The following is a 14,126-nucleotide window of genomic DNA, read 5'->3' as shown; positions in this document are numbered from 1 at the left end:
CCTACTCTCACTAAAGCTAATACCTTCCTGGTGACTTTCCCACTGTGTATGGCTCAGTGTTGCACACCATGAAGTGCAATCACCAACTGAGCAATTATCTTTATTAACATTCACGGGATGTGATTGTCACTGGCAAGGCCAGCATTTATTACTGATTCCTAATGTCCTTTAACTGAGTGGTCTTGCTAGGCCATTTCGGAAGGCAGTTAAGAGTCAACCACATTGCTGTAGGTCTGGAGTCACAAAAAGGCCAGATTGGGTAAGGACGGCAGATTTCTTTGCCTAAAGGACATTAGAGAACCAGTTGGGTTTTTCCGACAATCCGGTAGTTACATGGTCACCATTACCAATACTAGCTTTTTAATTCCAGATTTGTTTAATTAACGGAATTTAAATTCTCCAGCTGCCGTGGTAGGATTTGAACTCATGTCACTGGATCATTAGTCCAGGCCTCTGGATTACTAGTCCAGTATCATAACCACTACGCTACTGTTCCCCTAAAATCGTGGCGGGGTTCAGAATGGGAAGCTTCCTCAATTCATAGCTGGTTTGCTTGATGCAGCACCATATGGAGTCAGGTGTTCTGGCTCCTGCAAATCCATGACACAACGGCACTGAAGGTGGCAAAGTCTATAGCGTGGACTGTTCTGCCTTCCTGCCTGTAGGATGTGCCAACAAGGTGGTGAGTGAGGAGGGGGTGAAGAGTAAAGCTATTCTTTTCTTTAATGACTTTAGATTTGGGAGTTGCAGTCCAGGCTTTGCTCCTATTGTGGCTAATTCAGCAGTCAGCTCTGAGAGAGCCAGAATTCCAAGTAAGATTGTGTCATGATGCATATTTTTGAAGTTAGGGGGAAAAGTGCATTCTTAGGGCAATGCAGGGAGAGCCTTGTGCTACATCCTAGAACATTTAGTGGCTGCCTGAACTAGTTCAGATAAGTCTGCAGTCATATTATTTCCAAAGCACTTTAGCTGTTGGCTTCTAATGGCTTTGCTCTCTCGATTATTGTTGCGCCTAAGGAAGAGCAGCTTTCTCTGGATTCCTCAGGAAAATGAAAACTGCTTATTTGGATCTGATCATTTCAAGCTCATTGTCAGACTTAACCAAATTTCAATTCCGACCATGCTACAAAACTACTTCTACTTAGAGGGACAAAAAGATTAGTCCACGTACTTATGCAAGGGGCTATGGGAGATCGGCTTTGCTGATAACCCTTCGCACATCTGTTGCACGTGATGCCGGTCACGCCATCTTTACAGGGACATTGACCTGTTGTTTGGTTACAGGTTTTGCCAGCTGCACCCACCGGATGGCAATCGCATGCTGTGAGGAACATACAACAATGGGTAAGGAAAGGCAACATATACCAACAACAATAGAGTTTCGGAGTAAATAAGGATACAAAACGGAGAGAATAAAGAGCAGAGATTCACAGAGATAGCGATGCAGCCTCCGCAATTGCTGCTTATAACCTTGGTTTTTAAATCATGCCACCTGCCTGAACTCTTCCTTCAGAGATCATTATTGGATATTCTGTGAAATATTTAATCAGCAAAAAGGTTTCTACAGCCATCATTGGCACAAGCACAAAGTAATTAAAACTACAAAGTATCATTTATACAGTGATTTATTTGCCAATCTCATTCATAGCAAGTTCAAAAAAGGATCCATTCAGTGGACAAGAAAGTCAGTCACTGCAATCAGATTTAAATAATCCTCAATGAGTAAATGGTCAAGATTAGATACGTAATGAAAATGTGGCACACTAGATCACTATGGAATCAATACCAATGCTGTAATTGGGTACAACTGTATAAACCCTGATATTCGCCTATAGATTGAGGTTAGATTTTAAATGTTGTCCTGTGTATCTCATGGCAGTGTGGTAAAACTGCCGTCTTTTCATTTATTATTAATTAAATATACTTTCATTTTATTAACAATTCAAAGAAACATAAAGAACAGGAATGCGACTATAGTTTGGAAATGATGTAATACTATCGTTTAACACATATCAATTCTGCTGTCCATTATTTTAATGGAAACATTAACCCATTTATTTTAAACGGCTAATGCCTCTGTTAAATAGTGGACAGAGGAATTTGATATAAACTCACTGTTTGCACAGTAAAATGTCCAGACCTATATCTCTGCAGTCTTCAAGTGGACTTTTCTTTTTAATTTCTAAACAGTATTTGCCATTTAACTTGTGTGTATATATACACACAGAAGGCTCTGACATCTAGAAATGCATGTTTTGCTATTCATTCATTCCAATAGATTGCTATGCACTTTCAGATATTGAACATTACCTAACAAAAATATTGCTACAATCAACAGTGTTCTTGGGTGTGAGATATAAAATTGTTTCATGGTAATGTAACTGTAATGGTCTTTGCACTTTAAACCTACATTTATTAGCAATGTGCAATATAATTAAAATGTAGACAAACTGCCATGTAATACATGGGCTTTTCATTCAAATTATTTTCCATTGAAAATAATGCTCATGAATGGGAGCATTTGACATTAACCTAAGTTTTAAAGTTACTTTATGCGGACAGTCGAAATGATCAATTGTTATTTAATTACAACCTTGTAATAAAAATAATAAATGGGGGAAGCAACATAACAAAAGGATTGTGGTATAGGAAGCTCAGGGCAGTCAAGTCAATGGTATTATTCTTCCTTCACTCTTTTCTGGATGTTTAGTGAATCAGGATTTTGTACTGCGACTTGTAGCTTGAGAGCTGAGTAGATCAATAGTGCAAATGTGACTGTCACTACTCTGTTACATATCATTGATTCAAGGTTAATGAAAATATAGTTAAGCAGTTAACCTAGTATATAGGTTCCCCCTCCTTCTTCACTGTCCTATGCAATATTCCCAAGTATTTAGTCCAAAGCGCCTGCGAATGCTAATAAAGCTGACGACTAGACCACTAAGGATTGTGGAAGAGGGATCTTGAGTGACTGGAGTCTGAATTTACCTTTGCCTCCAGAAATGGGGTGGGGTGCGACTGCTGCCCATCCATTGGCAGGAGCACTGATCCTGCCCGTTTTTTTCTTAATTTGAATACTGCGGTGAGCTTCAGGAGTTGTACACATGACTGATTGCTAGCGTGCTCTTTTGGAGGTGAAAAATAGCATGCCTTGTGGGCATTAAAGGCCTGCAACAGCTCAAAGGGGCCACCACACAAAACTTAGTTTTGCATGAAGCTGAGTAATGTCTTCATGTAAAAAGGTTGGAGAGGAATGCTGCAGGACACACAACCCCTGATTTGTGGATGTTAAAGTGGTGCTTCAGGAGGTCATACTTTGGAGAAACTTTTTTGGAACTGACAAAGCATGGGTCCCAAGGAAAGTTATGGTAGATACATGAATGGAGGGGCCCAGCAACAGTGCCAATTCAACAATCTGCTGCATGGACCCTCTGTCAATTCCGTGAAAGGTTTATTGACTGTACCATGTCAAGCAAAGTAACAGGAACTAGTCACAGCATCCAAAAATCCATTGTACTAAATGTGTTTGCAATTTACAACCATCTCCTCCCACTATGTTAAATTGCGTGGCTAGCTTACTATCAATGCCTATGAGACAATAGGGTATTCTTTTATACCTCGCCAGGAAATGTTCCATCATTCACATTCTTACATGCATACTCCCCACAAATGCCTTGTATGGAATGCAATTGCGTGCTCATGCACGTATGAGAATACCGTACCTATTTTGATCTGCAGGCTGATACCTGGATTTTTCTGTATCATAGGAATGGAAGGACATCCTTACTTTTATGCATTTATTCTTCAAGCAGAAGACAGCCTACAGCACCTGGGAGAGATTGACAACAGGTGGTGGACACCCAAACCTGCAACTTCTCACCCCGCTAAGGAGGAAGCCAGGCAGAGCCTGGGGGGGGGAGGAAAGGGAGGATGTTAAAGTAGGAGGGCATGTGCCAACAAAGAATTCATCATGGCATTCTGCTTCTCTTCCTTCTCTTCCTATTACACCCTGCATTACTTGTCATTGAGCCACATCAGAAAACTCTCATGTCCCTCCTTCTCTTGTGTGAGCTCCGTTTCTGCGGAAAACCATTCTAACTTTTCTTCTTTTCCGCCTCTTGATGTTTCTGAAGCAGATAAGCAATGACAAAGTACACTGCGTCCCTGCCAGAACTTCAGAACATGAGATATCAATCACTCTCTCCCTTCCAAGTACCAGTCCAGAGATATCCACCTGGGGGGAATTTGAGTGTGAGCCAGAGGGGAGTGAGCTGGGGACACACAGCATGGCTGAGCAGGAGCAACTGGGGGTAGAACATAAGGAGGAAAACTTTGCTGACCAGAGGAGCCAGTTATATTACTCCTCCATTTAAGAGTCTGCGGATCCAGGTCTGATGAGGCCTGCATTTAAAGGAAGGATGCTTTCAAAAGAATCAAACATATGTACAGACATTCAGGTTGTGCCCAAAACTGTGCCGCAGATTGCAGGTAAATTCAAGGAATCCACTACTTGCATCTTTGATGCCCTGATGAATGGCTTGGTGACACTGCCACCCATCCTGGAGCAATGGCATCTTCAGGGACATCTGCAGGGTTTGGCCCATGACAGAGGGCCTAATGGCAGTGTACACTTTTTCCTTGGAATGGTTCAGACTGTTGCTTTAGCAGTCTTGGTAAGGGCGGTCTCTTCCAGGCTGCTAGTGACTGGGATACTATCATGTATTATTGATACCGTTAAAACTGCTTCATCACATCAATGACCATACAAAGCCAGTGCCCTGTATCAGCGGCATGGCAGGAATGTGCTCATACAATGATGCTATCTCGCTTGATAGCAGCACATGCTTGGCCTTCCACCAGCTCTTTCTGATGCGATGCCTGCACATGGGGCAGGAATGAGGAGGGGCCAGTTTGCCAGGAGCAGTAAACAGATGCAGCCACAGCTCTCATAAGGCAAGGGCCAACTCAGTCCCAAGTGACTCATAGCCCCAAACAGCAGCCAGCTACCTCACCGAGAAGGAACACTGGGTTAGCTTTAACACACTGGGATAGCACGATAGTAAGACGCATTCACATTCACATTCACACAATGGGGTTTGATTAAAATGATCGTTGCACTAATGTTGTGTGTGCATACACTGTTCTTGGCACGGTTTGGAAGTGGCTTTGATGAGTTGATATGAAGAGTAACGGTATGGGTTGGTGTACGAGAAGGTTCTGTAGATGATGTGGGAAGGGGAGAAGATGCAGATTTGATAGTTTCTGTGGTGTCCAACTATGGTAGTCAAGAGAAGTTACGAATGTGTCATTCAGCCAGGAGAAGGTTTCCCTCCTCCTCTTCATGCTGCCACTGCTTCTCAGGCAAATGCAGTTAGGAACAGCTTTGCCCGTACCCACAGGTATTGGCGTTATGGCGGATAGGTGCAGCCTCATCAGACTGGCCTCCTTCCATTTCTCCTTCTCTTCCAGAAAGGCAAGGTAGAGGGGATTCTCCAATGAGAAATGCATTTGTGCCCTATCAGAAAGGGGAAGAGGGTGGGGGAGTCAGCCCCATAGCAAATAGCAGAAAGGCAGATGGTAAATTAATGGTCAGAGCAAAACAAAAATTCTAAATTGGTGCAAAAGTAAAGGGGTTGAAATTCGGTATCGCTGATTTTGAGGCCGAGAGGACTTTTTAACGGCAGGCGTTAGGCGCGGTCCAAAAATGCGAAATTCAGTTTTGCCGCCTTAAAAGTGGATTGCAGTGTAAAATCATGGTGTTGCACACTTACCTGGAGGCGGTAAGCGGCGTTGAGTGGGCCGTTAAACGAGGCTTCAACATCAGGTCATTAGACAGCATTCGGAGCTGCGCCACACAGATATTGGCACCACCTGGATTCCACTGAGGCGTTGATTGGGCGCCTCAATGCCTCATGGGTATATTCACTTCCTATGCACCCACTCAGACGGTGAGGATGGTAGACCTAGCAGCAGTAATTCGCCAGCGTGCCCACTGGTTCTCGGATACCGCCGTGGATGCATTCTTTGATGCCTTGGAGAGGCAGCGGAAGTTGCTCAGGACGGAGGCTGGGAGGAGACCACGGCCCCAAACATACCGATGGCTATGGAGGGAAATTGCAGAACTAGTGTCTGCGAGTGAAACAGTGGCCAGGACAGCCACTCAATGCAGAAAGAAGTGAAACGACATGTCGCGCCTGGTGAGGGTATCTTAAATTTGAAACATCAACATGCTACGCTCTGAGCTCAATGTGCACTCTCTGCTCCATGTAGTGTTTCGGATTCTATGCTCTACGTGGGTGAGGCCAGACGCAAGGTTTCCATTTGAAGCCTCACCAACCGCAAGGGCCTGCATGCGCTGGTAGCCTTGCTACTCGGTTCTGCAGACCCACCCCTCATGTTGTTAACTCCTCAGTCTTCATATGCATCTCGAAGATGGCAGCCTCCCCATTACTGTTAAGTCCTGGCCCCCTAATTCAAAAATTGCCACAGCACGTCCACGCAGTGAATGGAAGTTGCATCGAACTGTGAAGACTTTCATACAGTTACATCTACTAAACTATGTAAGGCACTTGGGACACACTGACAGAAGGGCTCTAACTCAGAAGTTCTCTTGAATCTTACAAGGAGAAGCTCGCCCACAACCGCAGGGAGCAGATGAGGACCGGAGGAGGGGGACTCTGAACTCCTGGGCCTGACTCCGTTGGGGTAACGCGTCTCAGTCCTGATGGATGTTCAAGTTGGTACCGTGGCAGTGGGTGAGGCTGACGGTCCTGGGGACAGTGACGGTATGTTGAGTTCCTTTGCAGCATCTGGCAGACCACTTGGGCCTGACGCCACAATCCTTCAGCTCTTTGCATGAGACTGGTATTCTTGAATGCCTTTGCCGCTCCTGGCCCCCTCCCCTGCAGGTAACCACTCTTCTCTGGCTTTGTGCTTTCAGATGATGACTCAGACGGCCAGGGACCTGCACGTCAGCTTTTCACTGCGGGTGATGGTGGAGAGGACGAGAAGGCAGAGGACACCGCTCTGGACGTGACAGAGGATCCAGCATCTTCATAGAGCGGGGCCCAGCAGCTTTTTGGTGGAAGGCGTGGCCAGGGAGATGGAGGTGGGTGATGCTCCAGGACCCAGTAGCCTGCAGCAACGTAACGGAGGAGAGGAGATCAGTGGGCCAGCTCCCCGGAGGGTGAGTGTGCGCCTGAGTGATGCTCAGCAGCATTCTGATGATGAAGCCAAATTAGAGGATCTCGCAAGACAGTCATTGCAGATGCACAGTGATCTGATGGGTATTTTGTCAAGGGTTCCCAAGAGTGTCGATGCACTTGCTTTGAGTGTGATGGAGGCCGCCTCAACTGTTGCATTTGTGTCTCAACAGCCCATCCAGCCCATCCTTGGTACGGATGTTTGATGCTTCAAGTGACCATGGAGTTCCAAACATGGTGGCACAGGCTATGGCTGACGTGGCAGTAGCCATTGAGCACCAGGCCGACGCTCTGGTAGGCCTGCAGACTGTCATGTCATCAGTACGTCTTGGCATCAATCAGCTCCATGGTGTGCTGCAGTCACAGTCTGCCCTGCTGCAAAGTCAATTTGAATCTACACAGGCACTGACCACTGCCATCTTGTCTGGAGCTCCATCAGTTGCAAGGGGAATTAACATTGGTGAAGCACAGCAGTAATCTGTGCTTAGCCAGATAGCTCCAGATGTTGAGGTTCTGCCCCGGGGGAGTAGCAGCATGTCGGGCCTGTTAGAACGTGATGTCCTCTCTCAGGACGACATCATTCCACCCTTGCCCCTGCTACTCTCTGCAACCCATCCACCACAGAGTGCTGCCATCCATGCCGCAGCCAGGCCTTCCAGGACCCAAGCTGGTGCAGAACGTTCTGCTAGGCCATTAGCTGTGGCAGTGGTGCCAGCACAGCAACCTTCTACCAGCCTTGCTGCAGGCACTGAGACCCCATTGAGGAGGAACAGTAGGCCTGAGAGGAGGGAGAAGGGAAGGGGTGGGAAAGCACTGAGAAAGAGCCACTAAATATGTGTGTGCTAGTAGCCAGAAATGGTGACCTTGCTCGAATATGAACTAATGTAAATAGTTGCACTTGGATGAGCCAATAAAGAATTGTCTGATAGTAGCCAGAGATGGTGACCTTGTTCAAATATGAACTCATGTCAATAGTTCCACTTGCGTGAGCCATTAAAGAATTGTGTAATGCTGGCCAGAGATGCTGTCCTTGTTCCATTATGAAGTAATGTGAATAGTTGCACGTGGATGTGGGTGATAATGTTTCAAGGGGTCTGGTTTCAATTATTGTTTGTTGTGGATGATCGCACACTATGTTTTTTTTTGGAAATAAAAATTTGTTCAATTTGTCACAATCTTGTCTTGCCATTTATATGCACAGAGGCTTGGAGTGTGGGCCGCGATGTCTCCAGCAGATGGCCAGGTGAATAGCCTGGCCAGATGAGGCGGGGCCTGCAATGCCGCATGTGTACAATCAATGGCCCCGGAACCATGAGGAAGCCCACTATCCTGGTGAAGACATGGGAGTGCTCTTCCAGGTCTTCCCTGGACATGCTGAACTTGATCTAGTCCATTCGGTTGCTGTAGAGAGCATCGATAACCTGGCGAATGCAGCAATGTATTGCCAACTGTGAGATGTTGCATACATCACCTACAGGAGACTGGAAGGAGCTGGTAGTGTAGAAGTTGAGGGCTGCTGTCACTTTCACTGCCACTGACAGCGAGGTCCTGGTGCCGATGTCAGCCGCCAGGTATATCTGCAGGAGGAGGCAGAGCTCCGTCACCACCTGTTTGCGGAACCTCAGCTTGCTTAGGCACTGGTCCTCGGACATCTCACAGTAAGAATAATGCACACGGTAAACCCTGCAACTGTACGGCCTCCTGCCCCACCATCTGGGGTCTCTCCTCTGGCGAGCACCCACATTTGCCATAAGTCGTCTCTGCAGCCGGCGCCTTTGAAATCCTTGCCACAGGACGACGTGGTTTGTGATCACTGCCCCCATAACTTTGCAGAGGTAAAAGCGATATGCTAGTTCCAAATGTATCCGATGTTGAAGGCAACAATGTCTCCAAGATCTACTGAAGCTTAGGAGTCAGTAGCCGCAGGACGCTAGCACCTTCAAACTTTGCGAGCAGCCAACGCAGCACGGACTGCGAGCTTTCCTGGCTGGCTGCAACTCCCTTTAAATAACGCCTCGGATTCGTTTCCCTGCCTTGTGCACGCCAACTTTTCCAGGCGTCATCGCTGCCAGCCGGTAAGTGAGGTGGCCAAAATGAATTTGGCAAGGCTGGCACTAAGAAGGCGTTGCATGTGAGGTCACATCATGATTTCCATGACGTTAGCCGGCGGGACTTTAAATTTAAACGCCCTTGAAAAAGGACAACCGAATTTCCCATCTGGCAGCACGCACACTAACGCTGCCGCCCAGCCATTCATGCGCCGTTGCCGCCTCACTCAGGCGATATCAGCTGGCGGTAGCAACCGAATTTTGACACCAAAGATTTTGCAAATCTTTAAAAATCTGAGTCTGGCTTTCTAAATTTACTTCTTCCTTTTCCTCGGTGCCTAGCAATCCTGCTTTAATGTTCTATATGGGAATGATTCCAGCTGAGCATAAATGAAGCAGTAATGACAGAAAATGGGATGTTCGGTATCACTACCAACGTTCCCTATAAGATGCTGTGTTTCCACGCAGTCCCACACAGCCAGGAGCGGCTTTTCCAATGTGAAATTGTGATCGGGCTATGCAGCCCCTTAAAGGGGCCATGCACCCCCATCCCCTCCCCAAAATAAAGTTAGGGGGAACATTGATTACTACCATATCCTTTAAATACACCCAACCATTTTAGGAAAGTTGCTTCCACCATCTGCCAGAAATGTGAGTAGAAAATTTGGTGAGTGCTAAAGTGGACAGAGATCTTTTATGCCAGATCTACGCCCCATTTTCCATCCCATCTGTACGGATACAACCTGAAAGAAGATTAAGTTTCAGGATTAAGATCTGATTTTCTCGCACATTGTGGAGAAGCAGCTGACCCCCACTCGTTGTACCTCCAATATGATCATATCTCACCATAAAGGGAATTGCATTTCATAGCACACTGAAGTTCCAATCTAGCACCACATAGCCTGCCACATTTTGTTACTTTTCTCTCTACAATGCAACATCCATGCTATTGATATTGATGTTCTGGTATCTTACTTGAGATTGAATTACATTCAAGCTGTATTGAGAAGGTTACTGTCACAATCTATTCGTGGAAACAAGCACCTGATCTTATTTATGTTACATATTGTAATGTATTTGCTTCATGGGTTCTTTGCTTAAGAATTCATAGAAATAGAACTAGTTGGTTTATTAGCAAAAGGTTTAACAATCACACTACACATTACCAATTCATCCACTAGGCTCACAACCACCTGCCTCGTTGTGCATCCCCCACACCCAACTGGCTGGGGTTTTATTGAGTCCTGCAAACATCACGTGACTGGCCAAGCCACTCCCAACTCAACAGCTCTACAAATTATGTCTCCATGATCTTTTACAGTACAGAAAATTTAATTTTTAACAGTTTATCTGAGTTTCCCAGATGGTTTGCAAAAGTTAGAAAGGAACAAGTTTCCTGGGCAGACTGTCAAGCAGAATCAGTAGTTTCCCCATTGGTTGTCTTCCAATGCATTCAATCAGATTGGCGATAGCTTATTCCTGCAAGACCCTGTGGGGTGAGACCTTTCTAGCTCACAAAGCCTTTGGAAGTCAAAAATGATGTTTGGTGGACAGATCCCATTGCCGTTTGTGCCCGTGAGCTTTTAAAGACAAAACAAAAATTGACAACCAAATAGGAGCTGTTTCCTCAGACAATGTGGAAAGTATGTTAACTCAATGTAGAATAACAACAGCAACCGAGGAGTCAAAACATAGAATGAAGTCTAAGGAAACTTTATCTAATTGAAAATATATGAAAGATGATTTCAGTTATGGTATTACGAATGTCGACTAGTTTCTGGTAGCTGCTTTGCTATTTCCTAGTCAAAGCTGATAATTTGTGTTTGGCTTTCTTGAGAAAGATTAGGGAGATGTAGAGACCCTGAAACAGGTTCAGAATAGGGCCACTCGATTAGTATATAATTTAAAGACCCTTAGTTATCATGATAGGCTCGGGAAGTTGGGTCTTTTTAATCTAGAAGAGCATAGACTCCACAGAGACTTGATTGAAGGGATTAAAATGATGAAGGCATTAGACTGTATATATGTGAACAGATTATTAGAATTAGATAAATTAGGGAGAATGATGGGACATGCGTATAAATTACGTAAGCATAGAACTAGATTAGATATCAAGAGGATTTTCTTTCTCCAGAGGTTTTTTTTTAGTTTTGAATTAAGTTGCCGGCTCAAGCAGTGGGTGCACATTCACTGCAAACATTCAAAAAGGAACTGGACAAGTTTCTGGAGGAGGCCAATATGGTTGAGTACAAAAGGTAGGTAGGCAGGTAATATACCACATGGTCATTGCTATCTCCTGGAACTCATTTTGATAGTCATCGGGGGTCAGAGAGGAATTTACCAGAATGGCCTCGGGTGTTTTATTTAAATCTGGTATTTTGCTGCTTATGGATGGGGAGCATTGGGGATCATATTGCCTATTTGCAACACAATGCGATGGATCAGACACGATGGACCAATTGATATTTTTGTCCGTCATTTTTGTACATTTGTAAATATTTCCTGGTGCACTTTGCAGGGGATATAGTTCATGAATTGGATATCTAACAGCCTCTCATTTCTAGCCATGATTGACCTTTTTGCAATGGAATACTGCAAGTGCTCAGTTGGATTCAGTGCAGTGGATCAGTATACTGAGGCTAGCAAAGACTTGATAACCCACCTACCTTTTGTACTCAACCATATTGGCCTCCTCCAGGAACTTGTCCAATTCCTTTTTGAATGTTTGCAGTGAATGTGCATCCACTGCTTGAGCCGGCAACTTAATTCAAAGGTAAAAAAAAACCCTCTGGAGAATAGGCCCTCAAAACTGGCACCAAGTAGTCTACAGGGCTGTAGTGATACCTGCCCTCCTGTATTGCTCAGAGACTTGGACCATATACAGTTGACACCTCAAATCGCTGGAGAAATACCACCAACGATGTCTCCGCACGATCCTGCAAATCCCCTGGGATGACAGACGTGCCAACGTTAGTGTTCTAGATCAGACCAACATCCCCAGCATCGAAGCCCCAACCACACTCGACCAGCTACATTGGGCGAGCCACATTGTTCGCATGCCTGACATAAAACTCCCAAAGCAAGCGCTCTACTCAGAACTCCTACACGGCAAGCGAGCCCCAGGTGGGCAGAGGAAATGTTTCAAGGACACTCTCAAACCCTCCTTGATAAAGTGCAACATCCCCACCGACACCTGGGAGTCCCTGGTCAAAGACCACCCTAAGTGGAGGAAGAGCATCTGGGAGGGCGCTGAGCACCTCGAGTCTCGTTGCCGAGAGCATGCAAAAAAAAAGCACAGGCAGCGGAAGGCACTTGCGGCAAACCAGACTCCCCACCCACCCTTTCCTCCAACGAATATCTGTCCCACCTGTGACAGAGACTGTAATTCCCATATTGGACTGTTTAGTCACCTGAGAACTCACTTTTGGAGTGGAAGCAAGTCTTCCTCGATTTCGAGTGACTGCCTATGATGATGATGATGAAAATACTGACCAATATTTAATGCATTTGTATAACATTCCTCTGTCTGTTATTTTAATGGAGATGTAGAATTGTTTACTCTTTGAAAGTAAGCACAGCTTTATATATTGCTATAGATTTGGCTCAAGTCTCATGCTATCTGACTTCTGGTAGAGCAGTTAGATTTGTAGGTGTGTTGAAAGTGTGTGAAATAGCTTCGAAAGTTTGGGTAACCACAAGTCCGTTAACTTTTCCTTTGCAGCTTTCTAATGTGAATTTTAAGCTCTTAAATTGTATTATGCAGAAAATCAATCAGAATCAAGTAAAGCTGCAGAGACGAATGGACGTGGATTTCCTTTTGCCTGATTATGGAGCAAATGGTGATAGGCAAGCATGGACTGTGCTAGAAGGCGAAAGTATGGTGACAGGAGGCACCAATATGAAACGTAAGAAAGCAAGAAGCAGGAAAATGTTTCAAATGGATTGAGAATTGTTGTGAAATATTTGCACAAAAATTAGATATAGAAAATATATTATTGTTACTAGAACTCCAAGAATAATATAAACTGGGAAACATTTGCTGCTTTGCTACATGTCCCTAATTTATCTTTATAATGCTCAGTGTAAAACAACTGCAAGGAATTTGTTTTGCAGATGTTATTGAAAGAAGGGAGGTGCACACTTTGAAAGCTGAAGAAGCCTTTAAGTGGTCAAAGGGTTCAAAGACTTCCTCTTATGCTATATTACTGCAATTGCATTCTTTAGAATCCCTTGTGTCTTTACCTTCAGATGATGCATGGTTCAGACCAATACTCCATCAACTTGTCCCAAAAGTTGTTCACACAAAGGTAACTAGCTGAAGTCAACAGCAATTACATTAACCTCTCTTGGTTATTTATACGCTGCATAGCTTTTCATGAAAGAAGCATACCTTTATAAACAAAACAATATGCCTAATCTTGGCAACAGCCTTGCTCAATTATTATAATTAAAACCAAGATTTACTGAACATGAAATAAATCATTAGGAAAAAATCCTCCACCACATCAACAGTCTGAAGCTTTTCCAATAATCCAAACAGCTTGTGAATTTTTTTAACAGGGGCCATAAAAGTGAGTATTAAAAAAAGATGGAATCTGTTTTCTCGGGACACAGAGTAAGAAAGATGTCGAGCTCTGAGTAATGCTCATGTCTCTTATGGTTTGCCTGAAGCCCTTTCTCTGTTATCAGTGGACACTGCTGGTGATTTGTATCATTAAAAACAACATTGTTCCTTGGACTTTCACTAGAAAATGACCGTGGTATCTGATTGGAATAGTATTTATCAGATTGTTATAATGGTCATAACACATCATGAAGCAATGGTAATTATTCCAACAGCTGGTTTTATTTAATTGAAAATTGTATACACATTGGG

General features: G+C 44.5%; 1 protein-coding gene across 2 annotated transcripts in view; it reads right to left on the bottom strand.

Annotated features, from left to right (window-relative positions):
- Positions 1-14,126, bottom strand: part of LOC139226692 (netrin-1) — a 206,180-nt gene that overhangs the window by 65,496 nt on the left and 126,558 nt on the right. Inside the window, exon 4 of one of the 2 annotated variants that reach the window (XM_070857638.1) lies at positions 1,172-1,321. The exons of the other annotated variant lie outside the window; for it this stretch is intronic. Coding sequence (XP_070713739.1) covers positions 1,172-1,321 — 150 coding nt within the window. The remainder of the gene's footprint in view (positions 1-1,171; positions 1,322-14,126) is intronic. 2 annotated transcript variants of the gene reach the window in all.

This window comes from Pristiophorus japonicus, chromosome 16 (assembly GCF_044704955.1).
Source record: "Pristiophorus japonicus isolate sPriJap1 chromosome 16, sPriJap1.hap1, whole genome shotgun sequence".
Taxonomy (NCBI): domain Eukaryota; kingdom Metazoa; phylum Chordata; class Chondrichthyes; family Pristiophoridae; genus Pristiophorus; species Pristiophorus japonicus.
The sequence above is the reverse complement of the archived record's forward strand: the minus strand, read 5'-3'. Positions and strand labels throughout refer to the sequence as shown.